Genomic DNA, 23,336 nt, shown 5'->3' on the forward strand with positions numbered 1-23,336 from the left:
TATATATGAATCATCTGCTGTGTAGAAGTGCAAATCTTTCGGGTAGGATTACGTCTATGTACGTTCGCTGTTGTGCCACTTGTGTTGTATATGTGTTTTTGTGGTCAATGTCTGTTTGATTAGCACTGACTCATTTGAGGACTGAGTAGCAGAATTTGCTTATGTGCGTGCCATCGAATTCATGACACTCAAACATTGGGAATTGAGCCACTGAATTCATATGCCAGAGAAAATACGTTCAAATAAATCCTATCACTATATCCTCTTTTACTTTTTCAGCACAGATCTTGGTTTAGGTTTTATTATACACGTATCAGTTCAACCAAATTTTGTTTCGTTACTGGGTTTTGAACTTTTTGTGAGTCACAGATATTTGTTTGTGATAACAGTCAGCACTCGCCATTATTCACTGAAAAAAAATCACTTATTTTTTCAGTTTATGTGCCAAACAAGCTTGTGTGCAAACATTCGCACGTAAAAGCGGGTCACTTGCAATTGATGCACCACATTTTGTTGTCGATGGTTGAGACATGTGGAGTCCACATTCTATTCTATTAAACACATCTGGCAGCCTCTTTTGAAAAAAACAATCTTATTGCACTTGCATATGGCCTACTGTTTGCTATTTTACATTCCAATGGGGGAGACAATATTACGGCCAGAGTTCTTTACTATGCAATACAATGATGTCAAAATTTTGTACAATTTTTAGACTTTACTGTAATAATAAAAAAAACATCTTTACAAATCATCCCATGTGACTTGTCTCTCACTTTTACAACTGTGTGAAATACAATGATACAGTCGAACACGGATATATCGAACTCCAAGGGGATCATGAAAGAATTCGATATATCGATAATTCGATATATAAAATAGGCCTATCTGAAGATTATCTGACAACTCCGCACATCACTGAGAGTTTTCTGAAGTCGTGGAAAACGGTAATTTACCACTTTGGCCGTCAAAGCACGGAAAATTCGAACCGCAGCATGATGACCACCGCACTTTATTTATCATTGAAATGTCTTTGAGCTTCGCTTGTTTTTTCTTCTTCGTCGTAAAGTTCGCCAAGTTGTCTTCAAGATTACAAACACGCACAAATGAGAAAATCAACGATGTACACTGTGCCACAACAGATGCGAATAACGCTGGCGTAACCTCGGCTGCAGTCAAAACTACTGCGAGGAATTCCGAACGCCTTTTCAACCAACATCTTTTCAGCATCCTGCACCCGACGAATTCCCGTCTTCGTTGCTCCGAAATGAATGCCTTGTACAAAACAAACATACAACGCCGCATCGGTCCCCCTGCACGAGCCACCAAACAGCTCAATCACAGAAAAAGAGTGCCTCCGGTCAATTTCTTTTGCTCCCTTATGTCCTTTCACCCCAACCACTATCCGCGTTCTAGCTATCATGGAGCTGCCCCTAGTGCTAGCGTGAAAACAGCTGTTGAAAGCCATCGAAGCGACATAATGCCGCAGACGCCGCATCTGTCTCACCAAGCCAGGCAGCGCCTGCGATGAGTGAACATTATCATCAACTCCACCCCATCAGAGGACGCAAACTTTTAGGGGAACCTTCGGCGCGGAATTCGATATATCGAATTTGCCCGTGATCAGGAGTTCGATACATGCGCACAACAGCCCTATACTTTTGCATGGGATTTTCAAGTGGATGTTTGCACTGTTCGATATAGACAATAATTCGATATATCCGTGTTCGATATATCCGTGTTCGACTGTATGTGTAAAGTTTGCACCATGCTGCAGTGCTTAAAACATACAGGAGTGCTTAAAATGTATGCCCATTCATAAAATGGCATTTCGTAATAGGCCGGTTGGTAAAAGATCGGTCCATCACAAAGAAAAGTCCGTCATAGTTACAAGATAATTTTCCTTGGTGGGTTTTTGAAGTGCATAATGGACTGCAGTGAAGTGGATACGGTTAACAACTGAAGAGATGGAAGCGAGGCATGACAACAGGTGTTGGAAAAGGGGTGAGGGGTAATAGCCTGTGCCCCCTCTTTATTGTTGGGGTCAGCTTGTGAATGAGAGAGAGATTTTCCAGAAACAGCGCTGGAGCAGGGCAAGGAAGTGCCACAAAACCGGGCAAAGTTAACCCTGCCAACCGATTCTTGTGGAGGGCATATCAGCTAGCTCATATGAAAGCCAGCATTTTATATAGGCGGGAACTACAAGAAATTTTGAAATTAACTCGTGAAAATCATTTTAATTTACCACAAAACTTTTCGTAACCAGGAAGGTGGCGCCATGTAGTGTACAAACGTTACACTACCGTACGTATGCAAAGAACTCTGTTTCGGCGTCAACCAAGCATTTTTTAAAGCTCCTTGGTGTCAACGGGGGATTTAGCCGCGTAAAGAATAAAGCCGCATAAACTTCTCCCCAGCTACAACAACACTGCCATAGAGATAATATAACACTTCAGTGCATACTTTCATATTGGCGGTGAGATGTTTGAGTGGCGCCCCCTGGCTCCTGACATCAGCTTTGAGACTCGGGCCGCAGTCGTCTGCTACACTCTGCTTGTGAGTGACAGCAGTGCCTGCGCTAGAAATCGCGCGCTTTAAGGCTTTAGGACAGGAGTCGGCAACCTGCGGCCCGCGGGCCGCTTGTGGCCCGCGGGGAAGTATGCGGCACCCGGCCCGTACGACGTCAGAACACCCTTCCCTTGTCAGTATTACCTGAAGGCTGACATGGCACTTTTAACCTCAAATGGGGTTAGACAGGAAAAAAGCAAGGTAGCTTCCTATTGACTTTGCCCACTACCTTCACAGTTAGCCAGATAACGTCTTCACTTCCTTTCTTTGCATAGGTCGAAAAAAAGCTAATTTCCCCGAATTACCGTCCGGCCCTTGCCGTGTTGGCTGCGTGCAGCTCGGCATTCCAGCTCCAAAGGTTGGCAGCACCTGCTTTCCCAGGTGAAAATGTATGTTTTTCTAGATGGAATAGTGAATCAGAAATTTCGTCTAGCTAGAAATATTCTAGCTAGAAACTGGCAGAATTTCTACCTATAAATTCAGTTTCTTGTTCATTTCTAGCTGTGTTGAGTTTACTTCCAGCTAGAAGAAAAAAAATCCGCAAGCTGAAAACAATCGTCTCTAGCTAGACTAAGCATTTTTCTAGCACCTTCACAAACATCTTCTTAGCAGGTTTGCGAATGTTTGGGAGGCTTACAAAGTTTGTGTGGATATTTTCTTCAGGTTGTATGGCATACATTCCCTTCTTCAAGAATTGGCTTTCGTCATGACTGCATACGGAAGGTGCATATCCGCAGCATGCGTTATTTATTCACATTCAAATGCAATGAGGAGGTTTGTCCTATGCCACCGCAAAATGGCGCACACAGCGTTGTCCAGACTACTCGAAGGCGGCTTTTGTGTCCTGAATTTCTATCGTCACCATCGTTACCATAACTGACTCTCAACTCGAATGGTTATGACATATGACTACGGTGTTGAAGGCAGTGCCGGTCTTAGGGATGGACGACCAGGGTGGTCGCCCAGGGCGCCGGTGAAAAGGGGGCGCAGACCTGTACTGAACGCCCCCGTATACACAAGAATAAAACACTGGGCTGACTGAAGTCACATTACGCTTCTGCAAATCAACATGATCATCATCATCCCATGCACGTGCTTGCGCATAAATCTCGATCACATCCGTTTCCAGACATTTTTAGGACTATCCAGGTGAGGCAGTCCCAAGGATGCCCATGGGTTGTGCAGTTTGGGACATGAGAGTTTGGCCCTTTTTTCAGATGTTCAATTGGTGTTGCCTGGGACACAATTTGTGGGTATAAACAGTGACGCTTTATGATAGTGCAGCTACGTCAATCACAGCGAAGTCTCTAGTGCGCCGAACAGGTGGCCATCGAACAGAGCGCTGCGTTGCGCTATGTCAGGGGGAGAAGGAAGAGGAAAAACTGTTAAGTAAAAAACGAAAGTGAAATGTGCAGCTCATGATTTGCGGGTCGGTGGCTGTCCTGTGGGTGTGCTTGGCGAGCGACGTCCTGCTGGCGGGTCGCTTCGGCAAAGTTGTACTGGCGTCATTTCCGCGTCGGATATGACGTCATGGAAATCTTGGTGCATCCGGCATAAAACACTTTCGTATTCAAATATAAAACCCGAAAACGAACAACCCTAAGTGACACTTCAGTACTGAAGGTTGCTTCCCCGCAAGAGTACCCTGTGTGCTGGGGTGCACTTTTTACAGGCTGCTTGCTTCGTTGTACAGGCGTCATTTCCGTGACGGATATGACGTCAGGGAAATCTTGGTGTATCCGGGAATAAAAAACTTTAGTGTTAAAAACTTTATTGAGAGCCTGGTGATGTGGGAGTGGCCCCTCAATCTAGGAGGCCACGGGACGACCGTGCTGTCTCAGCCCTGGACACCAGGAGTTCCTGTGCTCCCAAGCCGGCGCTGTTCGTCAGGTTCTGCCACAGCTCAGGGAGGAGAAAGGAAGTGGGTAAAGGTGGCCGCCCATAGCGAGGTGCACAAACAACTTGGTAGAGAGGCGCCAGCGGTGAAGAGGCGTCTAAAGTGGGGCCCTATCCATACTGCCTCCATGCATGGCCATGCTTTACTGTGCAACTTTTAATGCCGGAAAACCAGCTTTACACAGCCACAGGTTACACCCTTCCGCTTTAAGCTTCACCTCGAAACTCAAATGCATTGCGGGAAAGAAGGTTTTTACCGTAGCGGTATAAGCCGTCTTATATCAAGGTATGGAGGCCAGAAGACCTTTTTTATTTTTATGAATTTTTCACACGCTGAACGCACGCCGCTTAGCAAATGGTTGCCGTTAGCGCGAGACCCCGGGATCCCAGCCGTATACAGCTTCGTTGTACAAACATTGGCTAACGTGTTGTATGGTACAGTCGACGTTGAGCTTAACTGTCTAATCGTGCAAAGTAATTTCACAGGGAAGCTACTACCGTTTTATGTATATGTAGCTGTTCCGCACTTCCGACAGCTTTTACGTTGAGTGGAACTGCTTCAATTAATTTTTGTTCCGCTGTGCATTTTGCATGTACGGCGGACGCCGCTGCTGTAGCCCGGACGTCCGTCAGCAGAAAGAAGACGGCAGGAGCGTCATTCGAAGGGGGAGACAGCGGAACCTAGTTATCCTGATGTGCTGGCTCGGGGCTACATAACCGCGCGACACAAGCGCGTACACCGAAACAATTTGGCATATGAGCTTAGTGATTCTCATTTATACCGATTTAAAATAGTTTAGTATGTCCGAGAATTTCGAGAAAGCTGAGGGAACTCTTATAATGGCTATCAGACCTAGTTGCTCCTTTCGCCTTTCGTAATACCTCTTAAACTACAACCGAATTGGTATTCACCAATTTAGAAAACGGCATCCCATTCGTGGCAAGCAGTGCGGAAAAGGTAGCATTTCTGTAGCCGCAAGACAACTGTATGTGGTATCTACATTTTGTTGTCCCGCCATGCAAATCAATCCTTAACGGTTCTTTGCCGTACTACCACTTAATTCCGTCGGGTCTGGGTTACGCAGAAGGTGCTGTCGATCAAGTTAATCAAGTCGTGCGAACGAAGCGCGCAATGGACGCGAAGCTGCGCCAAAACAGGCCCAAAACAGTCGTCGCTAAAGCAGACGACAAACGCGTCTCGCCGACGCGCCCGCCGATGTGAGCAGACACTCGCGCGCGGGGAACGCTGGGTAACCAATCGCCGCGCCATCTACACTGTGCTCCGTGAGTGACAACCGCCCTGTCCCTCCCCGGCCGCGTTGGGAGTTTCTTGTGCCGCACGCCACGAAGGAACCGCTGGCTGGTAGAGGTAGAAAGCTTTGCTTTAAAAAAACTTTATTGAGAGCCTGGTGATGTGGGAGTAGCCCCTGAATCCAGGAGACCACGGGACGACCGTGCTGTCTCACCGCTGGACGTACAGCAAGAGTTGCTGCGCATCCAAGCCGGCGCTAGTCGTCGGGTTTTCCCACAGCTCAGGAAGGGGAAGGCAAGTGAGTAAAGTATCTTTTCCTTAGTCTCTTTTTCAAGATATATAATCATGCCTCATTTAAAAACAATCTCATTTCGCTGCCTGCGTACCGCTCTTCTCGTATAGATCACCAACATAAAGTCGCGATAACACAATGCCGCACGAATACCTTTTTTTATTCATTACTTGCAAATACGGCCAATGACTGGAATCGTCTACCTTGCGAAATTGCGCAGATAACGGACTTTTCTCTTTTTTCGTCAGACATTATGTGCCTTTTTCTTGGGCGACGATGCGGTATGAATAATTTTCATATTGTTATATTACGTGTGCGGTTTCGCGTTACTTATGCTGTTTGTAATGTTGTTTTTGCAGTGCTACTGTTTTGTCAATTTTTGTATTACCAGTGCAACATGTCAGCCCACTTGTTTTTTGCGTGAGTGTTTTTTTTTGTGCCGCAGTTATGTTCACCTACATTTTCTATCTTTTTTTATGTATTCCACTCCCCTCTACAATGCGTAAGCGCTTGAGGGTATGTGAAATAAATAAATAAATATATACAGGTGGCTGCCCGTAGCGAGGGGCACAAACAACTTGCCAGAGAGGCGCCAGGGGTGAAGAGGAGTAGAAAGTTGAGCCCTAATCATGCTGCCTCCATACATGGACATGCTTCACTGTGTGACCCTTAATGTTGGAAAGCCAGCTTACAAAGCCAGAGGTTACACCCTTACCCTTTAAGCTTCACCTTGAAACTCAAATGTATGGCTGAAAGGAAGGTTCTAGATATGGAGGCCGTAAAACCTTTTTTATTTTTATGAGTTTTTCCACACGCTGTACGCACGCCGCTTAGTAAATGCTTGCCGCCAGCGCGAGACCCCGGCACCTTAGCCATATACAGCTTCGTTGTACAAACATTGGCTAACGTGTTGTGTGGTACAGCCGATGTGCAGCTTGGTTGTCGAACGTGCGAGGTAATTTCGCAGGGAAGCTTCTACCATTTTATGTATAGGTAGCTGTTCCGAACTTCCGACAGCTTTCACGTTGAGTGTAACTACTTTAATTTATTTTTATTCGGCAGCGCTTTTGCATGTACGCTGAAAAAAAAAAGCGGAGAAATTCGAAGTATTGCTGAGGACCTGTGGTGTTTCAAGCAGCTGGCGTGGCAATATTTTGTTGATGGTAGTATGCGCTTTCGAGAATTTCAAGTAAAAATTCCCCACATTTCCCCGAGGGGAAGAATGTGAAAGTGCGAATGCACGAGTTGAATTTGCGCGGTTCGGTAATGTTCGCGAAAGAGAGATCACACACACACACACACGACTACAAAGAAAGAAAGATGCATTTATTCACAGACACCTATTTGTGTTGTCATTGTACTTGATTGCTAGAACGGATCTCAGCTTTGAAATTTCGTGTCAGTACTCCTTTAAGCAGGTGCATTAGCCCTTCTCACGCCCGATTCTTGGCCAATCCCCCACGTGGGTATGTGCCATGTCAGCGGCCAGGCAGCGCGCGCCCATCTCCCCCCGTTGCCAAGGAAGACGAGGAGATTCCTGGCCAATCCCCCACGTGGGTATATGCCATGTCTGCGGCCAGGCTGCGCGCGCCCATCTCCACGTGCGCGGACATCGCCGGTGGACGCAGGTTCAGGGTCGCTTAAGAAGTGCATTGCAACTAAAAAAGCTGCGCTATACCTCCGTGATATTTCAAGGCAGTTATCTTACCTTTCGCTGCAGGAACACGTGCCTTCCTTTTCTGCTTTCACGATTTTTAACGCCACAAGTTGGGGCGGGCGCAGAAACTTGACTGTGGCGGCAATACTATCCGTTTTCATTCTCGTCGAGTTTTCTGCGTTTTTGAGCAGCTGCAGCCGATGACGGCGGTATATTTGAATTCTCAGCACACTTCTGTGCCAGCAGAAGGCGGCGTGTTTTAATGCTGTAGTACCCATTTTAAAACGACCAAAAAGGTTAAGTTTGCTCCTGTTCACCGGTACTTCGTTTAGGTTCTATTTCATTAAGTTTATCTTTGTACTGCTTGCATGCCGAAAGCACCAGAACAGCGACAGTCAATTGAAGGGGGTAAATAATACGCGCCGCCACCTTGATGTAATCCTGCTAAATAATTTCCGCCGTTGGCATGGCAAGCGAAGTCGTGTACACACTTGACATCCACTGACACGAAAACATTCATTTAAAACGCTGTCGTTCTTGATATTTTAGCCACCGCTCAAAATTCCATTACTCCTTGCATAATACGACCCGTTTCAAATAAATCGCGAATTGGGCTAGCCCCAACCAAATTCCGAGCAAGTTCCGGGAACAGTTATTTCTTTTGCAGTACGCAGCCAGAACTGGTGAGAACCTGAGCTTCCGAGCGGAACTTTCCCCTCTAGCAGACGGCACTCGCTCTCATAGCGCAACACTAGAGTTCTCCCGCAGGGAGCGGAGAGTTGCGTGACCGACCGCCATCTTCTAATCCGAAGTGCTGCGGGAAAGCCACCCGTCGTTGCCGTAAGCAAAAGTTGCCGTAAGCAAAGTTTTACGAGTATTTATTTTGACGAGCATACACTTTTCGAGTATTGATTACCAACAGTTCATTTTATTGTAATGCTACTGCACTCCTTCAGGCTAACTGCATTCTTACTGTGTCTGGCTTGTTTAACTTTCACTTAATCATAATGTTATTTAAACAGCTTAACAAACAGCTTGCGTTGGATTTAATCGGTCCTAGATTACTCACTAACACCAATAGCACTAGGTTCGCCCACAATCACAACTTTCTTTTACCTAAATGTAACACCAACTATGGCCAAATGACTTCGTCCTTCACGGTGATTAAATTATGAAATAACTTGCCCTATACTCTAAAATCATCATCTTCTTTGCATGCATTCAAACATGAACTTAAAAACTTCATCTTGTATAACTAGGTTGACAACAATAATTAGTTCTGATGTTAAAGTGTGCCCGTAATTTGAAAATGTTTGTAAATATAGGTTTTCTCTCTTATGACATACTTATGTCTGTTTGTATAACTGATTACCATGCACTTGTGTCGCATTGAGGATGCTTAATTGTTTGTTTGTTGTGGTTTTCTAGTACTTTCACTATTCACTTTCGTTGTGTAATTTTGCTTGCTGTATAATTAATCTTTTCAATGTTATTGTTAACCGAGGGTCCCGCTGCAGTCGCCCGACTTTGAGACCCTCGTCTGCATACTACTGACTGTGAACTTTGTTATTTTGAACGAATAATAAACTGAAACTGAAACCGATGCTTAGAAGTGTAAATGATCTTACAACTGTGCTTATGGCAGGTGAAACGATTGGAGGTGATGATATTTTACGTCCACTATGTTGTTAGGCTTTGGCATGCAGGAGCAGAAGCACTTTCCATCACATGTGCGGTCTTTGCCAAAAGTTTCTGGGTCATGACAGTGACTGAATAGGCCACGAAAAATTCAAAACACAGGTTTTCTTCTCGAGCGCGACTGAAATGTTTGCTAGACGGCCAGACCAGCGGCAACAAAGCCATATTAGGTTCCGACCTACCGAGTGCATTTGATCAAATCGAACACGCTGCAATCCTAAGACAAGTATCGACTCAACCTGGGAGAGCGCAGCTACAACTACGTTAGAGACTTTCTAACGGACAGAAGCGCGGAACTCTTGGCGGGAGACTTAAGAGTCGGCGAACGTACCGTGGGGCACAAGGGCACCCCACAAGGGTCTGTAATCCCCCCAATGCTCTTCAATCTAGTCATTATCGGAGTGGCCGAGAGACTCGAGAAGCTTGAGGACGCCGAACATACGATCTACGCCGACGACATTACCCTATAGGTATGCAAAGGCAGCGACGGACACATCGAGACTACTCTAGAGAGCGGTCAACGAGATCGAAGATTACCTCCAAGACACTGGCCTCAAATGTTCACCAAAGAAGTCGCAACTACTCTTGTACCAACTGGCAAGAGGACACAAGAGTAAACCGCAAAGGGAACGGGACAAGATCTCGATATGCACCAAGGATGGTACCACATACCCACGGTACCGAAGATCAGATTCCTCTGAATGATAACCGAATCTCATGGGAGGAATGGGGACATGGTCAACCGTCTCATATACAAGACAGCCAACGCCACCCGGCTACTCAAACGAGTAACCTCGAAACGGGGTGGCATGAAGGAGGACAATCTTGTCCGCCTAATTCAAGCGTTTGTGGTCTGTCACGTAACCTACATGACTGCATATCACCGATGGTACCAAGGTAAAAAAAAGATCGACATACTGATACGCAAGGCTCACAAGATCGCCCTCGGCCTACCGGACACCACGAACACCTATCTGCTGCTACAACTAGGAATTCACAACACGCTCGAAGAGATAGCAGAAGCACAAAGAGTGTCTCAACTCGAAAGGCTATCAGCAATCAGGACATGCCGCAAAACCCTCGAAAAACTGCAGATCAGATACCACCGACAGCAAAGAAACAAGAGCACGCTCAGCAACGAAGTTCGCCAAGCCCTACGCATAGACCCAATACCTAGGAAAGTTCACTCAGAACACAACAAAGGCAGGCGCCAAGCCCGAGCCAAGGCCCTCACGGACAAACACAGCGAGGACCCTGGCGCTCGTTTTCGACGACGCTGCAGAATACGCGGGCGGCAGCCGCTACGCCGTGGCGGTAGTTGACGCTGCAGGCACAACAAGATCCGCTGCAAGTATAAATTGTGTCAAATCCGAGGAGGCTGAGGAGGTGGCCATAGCCCTGGCGCTTGCCGACCAAGGCTGCGCCACAGTCTTCAGCGACTCGTGCCAAGCAGTACGGAATTATGCCAAAGGGGAGATCTAACCCACAGCGGTCCCCATCCTGGAGCGAGCCCACCTTCATAACCAGAAACACATCACTTGGTTCCCAGCTCACGAAGGCAAGGTCTCAGGGACAAAATAAAACAGAAACGAGTCGGCCCACGTCGCAGCGCGCGCTCTATCTCTCCGCGCTGGCAACGAAGAGGACACACAACTCTGGTTCAGCACTAAGGACAGACTCGTCAACTACCACGAGATCACCAAAGCGTATCGCCTGGCTCGCAGGACTCTCCCTCCATCCAGCGACAAGCTGGACAGAGCCCAGGCCGTAATCTTCAGACAACTACAGACCGGAACCCTCTAACGCCGCTACTCCTACACAAACTATACCCCGATGCCTACCCGGACAGCAAGTGCAGGGTCTGCCGAAGGGAGACGGCTACTCTAACGCACATGCTGTGGAATTGCAATGAAAATTCCGAAGAAGCAAAGTCAGGAACCCTTTCGTCGCGACTAGCAGCGGCTGGGCCATCCAGCAAGCCCAAGAGGCGGCAACGAGGCAGACTTGCGACACCCCTCATGTGGGGAGAAGAACCCAAGCCATGATGTCCCCCGGATGGTGACCTAGGCCCGGTCGACTAGCGTGCGCGCACGCGCACGCGAGTTTTGCAGCCTTATAATAAAGTTTATTCCACTCCACTGGCCACGAAGCTGGCGAAAGTAACATTTTTCTTGCGGTCATAAAACATTTCACTCACATTAAAGTTAAGTTTTTGATCCGAATTCTTTGTGAACGGGAAAAATTTGGCGCTGCTTAAACATTTTAACAAAGGTTGTCTATGACGTGTTATTACGGCTTCGTTAATCATGAAGTTAAAAGCTGTTAGCTTGCGCTCGCCCCATCCATGTAATTTTTTGAATTCTTGTAACGCAGTGCGCAGCCAGCTTCATGCAATAACATGCACTTAGAAGTAAAATGGCAAAAAGTGATAGTTGTGGCGTGCATGTAGTTGTATTTTTGGTATATACACATCACTGCATTGCGAAGCAAGAAATACTTACGTACGTACAAACAAACAAACAAACAAACAAACAAACAAACAAACAAGCAAGCAAGCAAGCAAGCAAGCAAGCAAGCAAACAAACAAACAAACAAACAAACAAACAAACAAACAAACAACAAAAAACAAACAAGCAAGCAAACAAACAAACAAACAAACAAACGGAAGGAACAAATAAGCAAACAAATATATAAATAAATAAAGAAAGAAAGAAACAAATAGACAAACATACTGAAAAAAACTTACTAAATATATACTCATGTAAGCACGTAAATGTAAAAGCGCCAGTGTCGATGTTATAGTTCAGGCAGATAGACAGAAATGACAGACGAAGCAACAGTTTCAGGAACATGTTATTAGGGTTGTAGCTGTACAGTTCCAGAGCAGGGCACGATAAGCCCTCCGCGCGCACATTTAGCACCAAGATCCGACAACGCAGTGTACGTGACAGAAAACCACTCAAATGCACATTCATATTTACAATGACAGCTGCCAACGTTTGCACTTGCAATTGCTAGCTTACACATGACCGCATTTCTCAACTCGTAAATTGAGTATCCTATAACAGTAGGGTAAGGGGCGAGGGGGGTGATGGATAGGAAACATTGGTTTAGCTGTTTTCTGACAGTTTCGTAGTAGTTTGTGGCGCTTTGAAATTTCTTACACACGTCGTAATGGATTTTACTTTCGCTATAATGTAAACATGATACCAACAAGTTGTAAGAACCTTGTCACCTAGCACGACTAAAACTGCAGTAGCACCGCATGTATGCTTGCCAGAACGGCGCCAGTACCAGAAAACGGACTAAACTTGTGATGCCGTACGGATAATAACTGGCCACGTGTTAATGCAGTCTTTCGTGCGGTATGCGTTTAAGTGCTTGTCCCGTTTCAGCAACATGAAATTGTAGAAAATGACATGTCCCGTGTAATTCAGAATGAGTAGTACCTCGGACTTGGTGAATGATACGCTAGTAAATGCCACATTGCGTATAGACATTTTCCGGCTGCTAACCATAACGGATTGAAAACGACGCTGAACCATGCAAGTTCTTACGTAACTACAACTTGTGCTGCTTGAACAAACAAAGATATTGTCCGCTGTGTCGTTATTATCGACCGCTCAATTTCTAGGAAAACGGAGTGTATAGCTCGTTAAATGAGATTAGGGATTCCCTTTGTCTAATTTATGGAATTATAATACGCATTTATATCACTGAGTGCGTCCACTATGTGAATAAAACATCACACGTTGCTTCTGGTGTCTTGACAATTACCGAGATGTAGTTTACGCACTTTGCAAATATTAATTCTAAAATTTTTTAACAATAATTTGTGAGACAATTTGATGATGACTTTAAATTTCACGGCATTGATGCGTACATTAAAACAGCTTTGAAGTTTTGTATGGGACGTAGTGACAGATTTACAACCGCACAGAAACAACCGCACTAGTTGGCTCTGAATGAGGCATATATTTAACCACTCACAGCAAGATTTGAACAAAAGTTTGGAAAATTGCATTGGTGACCATGATTGTACGATTATTTCGACTTTAACATTAAAAATTTTGACCCCTTGCTTCGTATATCATGTTGGATGCTCAGTGCACCAGCTGGCGCTTTTTGATTGAAACTATACCTGCCTGTACTTTTGCTCATTGACGTATCCTTCTTAGGAGCTGTTATTTTACTTGGTTGTGACATTTATATGGTCACAACGTATATGACAATAACATATACATATCTGACCATTACATAACATATATGGTCAAATTTATATAGTCATATGAGCATAACATTTACTTGGTTATGACAACAAAACTAGTGAATTTCTGAAGAAAATTATTGAGAACAAGCGATCACTTTTTTAACACCTTGTTGGGACGAAACTTCTTCGATGGCACATGAACTTTACAGCTGAGCCACAATTGCAGCCACATTAATTATTACTCATTCACTTGGTTCTCAAATGAAGGTTTGGCATTAGAGGACGGCAAACGGCAGTGTGCTCATACCGTTTGAAGGCAACAAGAAATAGTTGTCGACAGGGCAACATCGAAAGCTACTTTTTCTTGATATGTACAATGCTGTCTAAACCTATTACAAGACAGAGTTAACTTGTAAATAAAAATACGACAGGAGGGTGACTGAAACGTATCTACATGCGCAAACACCAAAAAACCAAGTGACAGATTACTAGTAAAACTGTGGTTTGGCTGAAGTTGCTAGTTTTCCCGGCAAGTTCGTTTTGAAATCTGTGTGTTTGGAAGGACACAACGGCAAGTGCAAATTCGTAATCACATTCACTTGGCCACTTGTACGTCGGAAGCAGATTCACAGAATTATGTCTGCAGGGAAGAAACGGAGCGATATATGGTAAAAATAATGGAACGAGCATGACATGATCATGTTAAGCCACAAAAAAAGAAAGGCGCACATAATTGAACAAATGCAGCGCACGGGAAACTTAAACCAGTTCCTAAAGCTTCTTTTGTGCTCTGCCGGGACAAGTCGGCCAAATACTGGTTACATTATCAAGAAGCACGCTACAAGATATGTAAATTGTGGCAGAGGTGTGAATTAGTTTGGTCATCAAAGTAGCAATTGGCTGTACGGGTTCGTTAAATTTGTACTTCGAACATCGCTGAGCTGGATGCGATTCATTTTGAGAAGACTGTAAACGATGATTTGTTGTGCCTTAACACCACACCTTTCGTATCACTGCAATTACGAGTGTACTAAAATAGGTTCGAAAGCGTTTTATATTGTTAAACGGTTACGTGATTTCATTGTGTATATGTGAATTGAACATATTTTGAGGCTTTATCACAAAGTTTTCTCCTACTCAGCATGTTTCAACCAAGTGCGTGTGCAAATAACAAAACAAAACAGCCCGGCACACGGGACGAATGGAAGAAAAGACGACACAGGCGCTGTGCCTTATTTTCTTACCTTCATCCTGTGCGTCGGGCTGTTTCGTTAAATGATGTAACAACTTGCCTAACTACAAACCCTGCAACAAAACAAAGCTTCCTCCTACTCAGCATCTTTCAACCAAGTTCGTGTTCAAACAACAAAACAAAGTTTGCCTTCGCGGCTTTCGGGGGCGTTTTAAACTACAACTTTCCGCAGCCGGTTTAGTCTGGTCACACGAAAGGGGGTGGAAACATCAAACGAAGGCAGCCACTGCGCTGTGAGAGAGAGCTCACAGTGGCTTAAGATCCAAACTACTCACGGTTACACCTACAGAAAACCACTTGTTTTTAACGGAAACACGGTGCGATGACACACGCACACGATGTCTCCTTGATTATCACCGTGTGATGGGCTCAACGTTGAGCTTTGGCATATGTCACTGACAGTTTTCTTTAGGAAGATCTGAGAAGGAGCGGGGACTTACGCACAGGATGTTACTTGAGTTAGGTGAACTGAATATTAACGTAGAAGCATCTGCCATTTTGTGCATTGTTTTAAGTCACCAGCCATAAAAGCTGAGCTGGAGTTTGCGTTAAAAAAAGATGTAAAGTAGGTAAAAAGAAAAATAAAAATAAAATGAAGCGAGGGTTAGAACCGAGGCCTGTCATTTTGTCGCCAATTAGACGATGCTGGAATCACAACTGAAAGTAGACAGCTACGTAGGACCGAAGCAAAATTAGGTAGGAATTAGAAGCCTGTTTTAATATCTTAATATTTTTGTGAGTTTATTGATTTTTTACTTCGTGCCATAAAAAATTCCAGCAAATAGTGACGTGCCCCACCCCTGTAGGCAACACAGGCTTCCCAAAATACCGTCTGAGAGGCGCTCTAGCTGTAAAGGAAGGAAGGTCCCTCTATGAAAGACAGTACTGGGTTATCTTCACCTTTTTTGCAAACCAAACACCGCACACAGAACTGGGAGACAGGCAGCAGAAGGCCTTGAGTGAAATGGCTGAGCGTTTACATCTAACTTGACAAATATAAAAATTTGGGCATTGTTTTCTTTGGCCCTACTTGAGGCTTGCAGACACGAACTAAATAACAATTCCAATGGCTGTGAGGCCAAGTATGCGCAACACTCATTTAGAAAATAATGGTAGATGACATGGGGTTTCACTGTCCTCTCGCATGGCATAGAGCCAAGGATTGTACGTGTGTCGCTGCGTGCCTTGTCTTGCACCAGGTTGATGGTTGCTGCTTGGGCGATGGAAGCGGTGATCGTGCCCAGTCCACAGCTTTGCATCGACGTTTCTCAAACGCAAGTGCCTAGAGACTGTCAGATCTTTCGGCTGTTACGTCTTTGGGTTGGATCCCAGTGCCGAAAGACATGGAGGGCTTGCCAGAAGGCAAACCACGTACGTGGATTTAAGCCATAAAGAAAGATCTCATCTTCACGCGATCGTATCGGGAATTGCCGTGTACCTCACTGAAGGTGGGTCGCGAAGCAGGAGCGCCTCTTTTGGGAAGTGTACGCAGTGTCGGATGCACCAGACGATGCCGACAATTGCGAATATGGTGATTGACGTTCCAAAAAAGATTATGGATCCAAAGATGCCAGAGTTGTGTTGATGCCACTTCGACTGGGTCGAATCCACTACGGAGTAGGGCGAGTCGTTAGCGATTGGTTTGCTTGGCATAATGGCTGCCATTGTTGTGGCTATTCGTTGCAAGGGATTCAATGTCGTGGTGGCCACTAATGTTGGATGTGTAGGTGCGCTTGACTTTGGTGAGGCCACCGTTGCCTCCGTTGTGTTGGGGCCACATGAAGTGGTTTGGTAAGATGACGTCGTCGTTGAGTTTCCAGTGGAGGGGGCCAGTTGCGTCGGTTCCACTGATGACATACCTGTCGTTGGAGGATCCTTAGACTGCTCTTTGGTGTCACCAGGAGTATGGCAATAGGTGTACGGTGTCGAGCCGCAAGCAATGTCGGCGAACAAAAAACATGGAACGTTGTCCTCTGGTCGCGACCACGCAAGTATCGGCAGTCCGTAACCAGAGACGTGCTCCAAGATGAACTTGGACCAGGAGTGTACAGTGGTATTGAACTCCCATAACTCGCATTCGGAATCAAGCTGTCTCCAGAGCCAGAGGCTGCCAGCAGAAGTCCACGAATAGGACTTTGCCAAAGTGGTGGGGTAACCGGAACTCCCATGGTTCCACTGCAATGCGACTTTCCAGTTCTTGTGCTTGGTCAGGCCTGATGATTCCCAAAGGATGGTGGTGCCGTTCGACAGGACGCTGCCGTTGTGGTACCGGTCAGTTATTATGTATGCCGTGCCGTTGTCGAGCCACGTGTGAGTGTGCGATTTCTTCGCAGGAAGCACGGGAAGCCTTGAGGACTCTGAGACGTTCACCTCTCCGCTTCCAGGGTACTTCATTAGGGAGCCGTTCTTGAGGTTGAGGATCTGTACCTCGTCTGGAGTGCACCAGATAGCGACAGAAACCTGCGTCAAGAGAACGGCACGAGTATTTTTTCCAAAAAGGCGATAAGGAGGGCATGTAAAATGAGAAGTACTGAAATGAGAAAACCTAATACATGAGGCGCGGACACTTCAATTCCCATTGATTAATAACAAAAAATTATGCTTTTCATAATAATTATACTGAATTAGCTAATCAGAGTTTGTTAGTGTGCGCGACCACTTCTATTGGTGTAACCTAAAGCAACCATGAAAACAAGACTACTTCGTTCCACTTGAAAAATTGTGTCATCAAAATAACACACTTGTCATTTTCAACGGGATCTTTAATCAAATCAAATAAGGGGTTATTTAATGAAAGCGAGGAACAAGTAGGTGACAATCCAATTTTCCAAACTTAATTTACTCTGTGCAGCTGCGGCCATTTTGATCGGAGAACAGCGACGGTGTTTCCCAGAATTGGGAAGTTGACGCTTTTGCCGTCAAACAACCCGAAGTTTTTGGTGCTTGAACCAAGGACGTAAGCACTGAACGTTTGCAGCGCTACTTACTAGGCCACAAAGGTTTTTGCTAGGCCGCAGAGGCGAAATGGTAGGCTCGTAAGAGCATTTGATGAAGCAGATCGCGGAAGTGTTCAAAGCAATCCACTCGACGCCGCTAGGTGTAATAGGAACTTCCCAGTGTGCACTGACTTGGAAAACGAAATATCGTTTCCGTTGAAGAGTGCCAAAGTTTCGGTGCTTCCGCTGCGTTCCTATTCGCAGAGGGCATGGTAGACGGCTGGAAAAGCGGTCTAATTAGACGTCTAAAGCAACAAGACTTGGTGAATGCTTTGCATTTTTTGTCTACAACAGCCACTGCAAAATAAAATTTGTGCTGCTTAGGTTTGGTTAGGTTAGGTTATATTAGGTTAGGTTAGGTTACGTTAGGTTAGGTTAGGTTGGGTTAGGTTAGGTTAGGTTAGGTTAGCTTAGGTTAAGTTAGGTTAGGGTAGGTTAGGTACAGCCTTCGCTGGCCATGTAAGACGACCAAACCGCTAGTCAATTTGGTCTTCAAGTGCGTTCCTATTCGCAGAGGGCATGGTAGACAGCTTGAAAAAGCGGTCTAATTAGACGTCTAAAGCAACAAGAATGGGAACGGCGCAGCGGCCACCACCGGAAACGGAAACCTCGTAATACACATGTTGACAAACGCATGCCAAACTTTCGATCGAAGAAATAATACCAGCATTGTTATACTCATTTAGCAATGTAAAACGTAAATAAAAACATTAAAAAAAGTAGTAAATGCTACGGACTATATAACTTAAAGAGAAGGACGCCCTATTTTTGTAGAGTATATTTTCTTCATCCCATATGAAAGGGCATCACTTAAAATACCTTATCCCGGAACGGTGTTTCTGATAGCGCCCTAGAACTTTCGGAATATGAATATGTAGATTTACCAGCCGTACGTGTTCCGCCAAAAGGAATGCTTGTAATCATAACAGTGAGGCGTGCAGCAACACACTTTTAACTGCACGTGAGAATAAAAGAGGTATTTAAAAACTTGTAATGTGCAACTGTTCCTGTTCTTTCATGCGGTTTTTGAATCACGCATTGAAAACGACGGAGTTATTCGTACACATAAGGTAGTGTCACGTTTAGACAATACGTGCCGCCACTTTTGAGACTTGAGAGATTTTAGGGCAAAATTAAAATTATTTCCGCCTATTAATTAAGAAATTCCTCGCGGTTACCCAAGTATATAAAACGCTGGCTTTTATACGAGCTAGATGACATACACTCCACAAAAATTTCTTGTCGGTTCCTTTAACTAACAAGCTTGTTTGTTATAGCATTATTATGCAAAAAGGTGGCGCTAGCATCGTTTTTCAGGTTAGGCGGGAATGTAGCCTGCATCGTCGTTGGCTTCGATGCTGTCGCCGCAAAGCAGTCGTTAGCTGCGTTACAATTCGGGGACAGCTTGGTAGACAGCTTACGAAGCAGTCTAACTGGACGCCTAAAGGAATAAGAATTCGAAACTGCGCCGCGGTCCCGAACGTAACATCAACGCAGACGACAACCTCGTAGCAGACATGTTGAGAACGCAAGCCGGAGGTTTCGTAAATAATATTAACGTTACTATTACAAACATTACGTGATTTAAAAATTAAACAAAATTATATCCACCACTAGTAAATTATACTAAATATTTTAATAAAAGAACAAGTGCTTTCGTTACAACATTAATACGCGAAAAGGTGGCGCTGGCGTCACTTATTAGTTTAGAGAGGAAGGTAGCCTGTATCGTTGGTGACTTTGATGCCGTCTCCTCGAAACAGTCTTCGTTGACTGCTTCGTTCGAGTGGGAATGGGGCTTAACATGGCGTACTGTCCGCGAAGGCGGCAACGAAGCCGTCTAAAGGGGAAATTGGAACGCACCCTTTGTTGTCGGATTCGTTCAAATTGCAAAGGGGCTTATTAAAGACCGCAACGAAGCCATCCAAAGGGGAAGTTAGGACGCACCCTCTGTGAATGAACGCAACAATATCTACCTGTGCTGCATTCCTCGACTGTCCCAGCGTGGCGTTCCTCCAGGACGAGGCGCGGGTTCTGTGCAGGTGCACGTGCGAACCATTGGAGATCACCACGTGCTCGCCGCTAGCGCATACCACCCGCCATGCGCTGCCATCCAGCCTCTGCGGTAACGCGGTTGCCTTCCAGTAGGTGACGTTGGGGTCATCATTGTAGATGTCCACGACTCTCCTGTTCTCCGGCCTCGGGGGCGGCAGCCACCACAGCCTCGTCGTGCTCAGGGCGTAGATGTTGCCATCCGCGGACCGGTAGCCCGAGAAAGGTAGTAGCTGGCAGGACACTGTAGAGGGCGGGATAGTTAAAGGCGAAGAAGGTAGGACAGAGGAAAAACAATTACTGACGCCACCATACACCAACACCATCACCATAACGAACCGCACAGGAAGGCCAAGAAAAAGCGCACTACGGAACACTTTGTCAGCGGCAAAGTTGGCAAAGTTTTTGAAGGCACACAAAGATACCTCTTGCCCTGTGTTTCTTTCGAGTCTTTGTCAACCTTCGCGCTGTACTGTATCACTGGTACTTGCCTCAAAACGCATACTTCTGTACATTACTAGATCTCAAAAAGACAGGATAATCACCTACGGATATCAATGATCACTACAGGTTATACAGATGCAAATATCTGCCGGGTCACCACAGCCTTACTAGAAAAAAGGCAGCCATGTGGCGGTGGTTGGATGCACATTTCCGACTCCGTATACTTTCACCTGTTGCTATCCTTATTTTTGTTCGAACCTATGCACTATGTGAAAAAGAGCAAAGCAGACCTACATAACATAACATCATCCTACCAGGAGCTGCAAAAATACAACCGACAGTAATGACAATACAGATATCAATACACTCAAAGAACCCAAGCTTAAGGCTAGAACTGCTGCTCAGCTCAGACTTTTCTGCTCAGCTCCGCACCGTAGCCATAAATCCCAGTAGCCCAGATGGCCCAAGCTGCGGCAAGGATACAAGAAATCGTCGCTGGTGGCTAAGGGAAAGGTCGTTCAAGATGCGTTTCCTTCAAAACCCATTTCGGGCGTCAAATAAAATCATTTCTCTTTCTCTTTATCTCTCTCACACACGCACGCACGAACGCGCACACAAATTAAGAGTACATATAACTGCAATAATGTTATAGTGACAACAGCAGCTCGTTACAGGAGGAATTTTTGGCTCGGGCTTTTTATGCCATATCTTGGGGCTACCAAAAAGCGGGCCTTATGCGATGCTTTATGTTCCACCATCAGGCGACGGGGCAATATTCGGTGCAAGAGGCCACTCATACCAATCGGCGTGAGTCAAGGAAACGCATTGTGCGTGCCGAAGAGGCGCGAAAAACTACTGAGAGAGTAATAGCTCGCACGTAATGATAAATTAGTACAGCGCTGCTAGAAACTTGTTAACATTCAGGCGCGGATTCCTCTCAATCAGGCTACGCTGGATTGAGAGGCCAGAGCTGTTCAGCTGGCCCGCCCAGTGCTCGCACGTTGGGTGAGGATTGGGGGTAAGGGATGACGTTTTCCGGCACTCCCATGCCATGTGGTACAGGGTACCAGGTTAAGGACAGACATTACAAATAGTATAGTAGATGGTGCGGTACATTGCATGGAAAAGGGTGCCGGATTTGTCTGAAGTCGGCGACAGGCAGTCGCCTCGGCTCTGGATGTGGTGGCGGAAACTATCGCCGTTCGTGACCGTACTGCGCTGAGATTTTTGAGCCCGATGAAAGAGGAATAGGCTTCAGAGAGCGAAGGGGCTGCGTGTCTTCGCCTTCTTGAGAAACGGCTCGCTTGGCATGAACGGAGGCTGTGGCGAGTGCCGCCTTGTTTCCCTTGAAGGACTCGTGTCTGGGGGTTCATATGATGTGCATTTTCGGGAGCTGCCGCTCACTGCAGAATTTTGAGGGCCGCGGGTGATAAGCAGGAAGTTGGGAAGGCGGCTTGGGCGTCGGCCATTACAGTAAGGTAATCGTTCCCATTGATGGAGGCCAAAGCGATGGCAAGTTATTGTGCTGCCTCAGTAGATGTCGTGGGGACTGTAGCGGCCGTCAATTCTGCACCGTTTGTGTCGGTGACGCTCATGGCATGGGCAGGTTGTTGGGGGGTACACTGAGACGCGCACGTTTGCCGAGTGAAGGGGAAGTTCTGAAAGCATTTTCTGAGGTCCCGTATCCGGGATGATTTATAGGGATGGGTGTGACTTTGATGATGTTTAGGATGGCTAGAGGAATGCGTTACTTCTGGATAGGTAAAGTGTTTTGGCACACATGCTTGGTCTTGTAAAATGGGCCACGTGGAGCCTGCTGCAATAGCCGACAAATGTAAATGATCACAAAAACAGGGCGTGCGGCTTGCTCACGTCATACCGTGCCTCCAAAGACACGATATAACGTTCTAAAAAAATTGATTAATGCGCAAACTCGCGGTTTAGGTGGGCCTATTATATTTTGATAATGTTTCTGCTGGTACTTAATTACAGCGTCAGTTATTTCCAACTCCAAAGAAAGTTGCTCAACTGACTGATTCATCAAGGCTAAGCCGGAAGTGCTGGACCCAGGGCATTTGAAATTTTGGGAGTGCGCTCCAGTCATTCACGTTGATTGATTTCTTCAATGTTCCGGACGATTTAGTTAAGCTGTCGTCAGGCTACTGGTGAAAAAATTCCAAGAAATACCCCCTTTCGCTTTCCTGCACCGCACACACTTTTGCACCGCTTTATCCACACAGGAGGTCCACGGTGCGTGCCTTTCTCTTCATTTCGCACATACTTCCTTGCTCATAAACCCAGAAGTGATAAAATCGACTACGCGCCCCCCAGTGGCAGAACACCAGAATCGATCGGATGCAGCCTCCAACGTTTGCTCAACGACCTGGGCGGACGAAACGCTTCGGGGCATAAGCCATCTTCATCAGCGCCCTGTCGTCAGAAGACCACCATTTTGCCCCTGGTGGCATTCCCTGCTTCAGAGCCCCATTTTCGCCTTTCCTTCCCCTTACGCCGTTCAGCGAGTGTTTTCCCTTTCTCTCAAGTGGGAACGTGACTGCGCGTTCGGCCCCGACGGGCTGCAGCTCGCAATACCGTAAGTGCTCGCGGATAACATCCAGCATATGAAGCCGTTCGTCCTGCGCTGGCAATATGCATAATAAGACGATTAGCGCTCTCAATGATTCAGCCCAGCGCCACATTGATCGATAGTACCATCACGACTATTATTACAGCGATTGGGCGCTGTGTAGGACCAGCCTATGAATGCCAGACAATGGTGCCTAGGTGGGGTTAAATACTAACCAGACAGGCAGAAAAATAAGGATGAACGCAAAATGAGACAGACCAGCTTACCGTCCTAAAAGCACATGCACCTGACATGCTTGTGAGCTTGCAGTGTGATGACTACCTGGGCGCCAGTTTCTAAGACTCAGATTCAATATCTTTTGTGAACGCCCTACAACCTAATTGGTAAGAATGGATGAATGAACCTCGCTAATACTAGAAGCGGAGGCACGTTGCG

General features: G+C 45.9%; 1 protein-coding gene across 2 annotated transcripts in view; it reads right to left on the reverse strand.

Moving 5' to 3' along the window:
* Positions 1–12,209: 12,209 nt before the first annotated feature.
* Positions 12,210–23,336, reverse strand: part of LOC144142477 (uncharacterized) — a 65,242-nt gene continuing 54,115 nt past the window's right edge. For both annotated transcript variants that reach the window (XM_077674019.1, XM_077674018.1), the window contains 2 exons: positions 19,795–20,114; positions 12,210–17,282 (listed from right to left, as the gene is read on the reverse strand). In XM_077674019.1, the coding sequence (XP_077530145.1) occupies positions 16,230–17,282; positions 19,795–20,114 (1,373 nt within the window). In that variant the 3' untranslated portion in view covers positions 12,210–16,229. The remainder of the gene's footprint in view (positions 17,283–19,794; positions 20,115–23,336) is intronic.

Source organism: Haemaphysalis longicornis, unplaced genomic scaffold (genome assembly GCF_048455015.1).
Source record: "Haemaphysalis longicornis isolate Haplotype H1 unplaced genomic scaffold, Haemaphysalis longicornis Haplotype H1 scaffold_6, whole genome shotgun sequence".
Lineage (NCBI taxonomy): Eukaryota > Metazoa > Arthropoda > Arachnida > Ixodida > Ixodidae > Haemaphysalis > Haemaphysalis longicornis.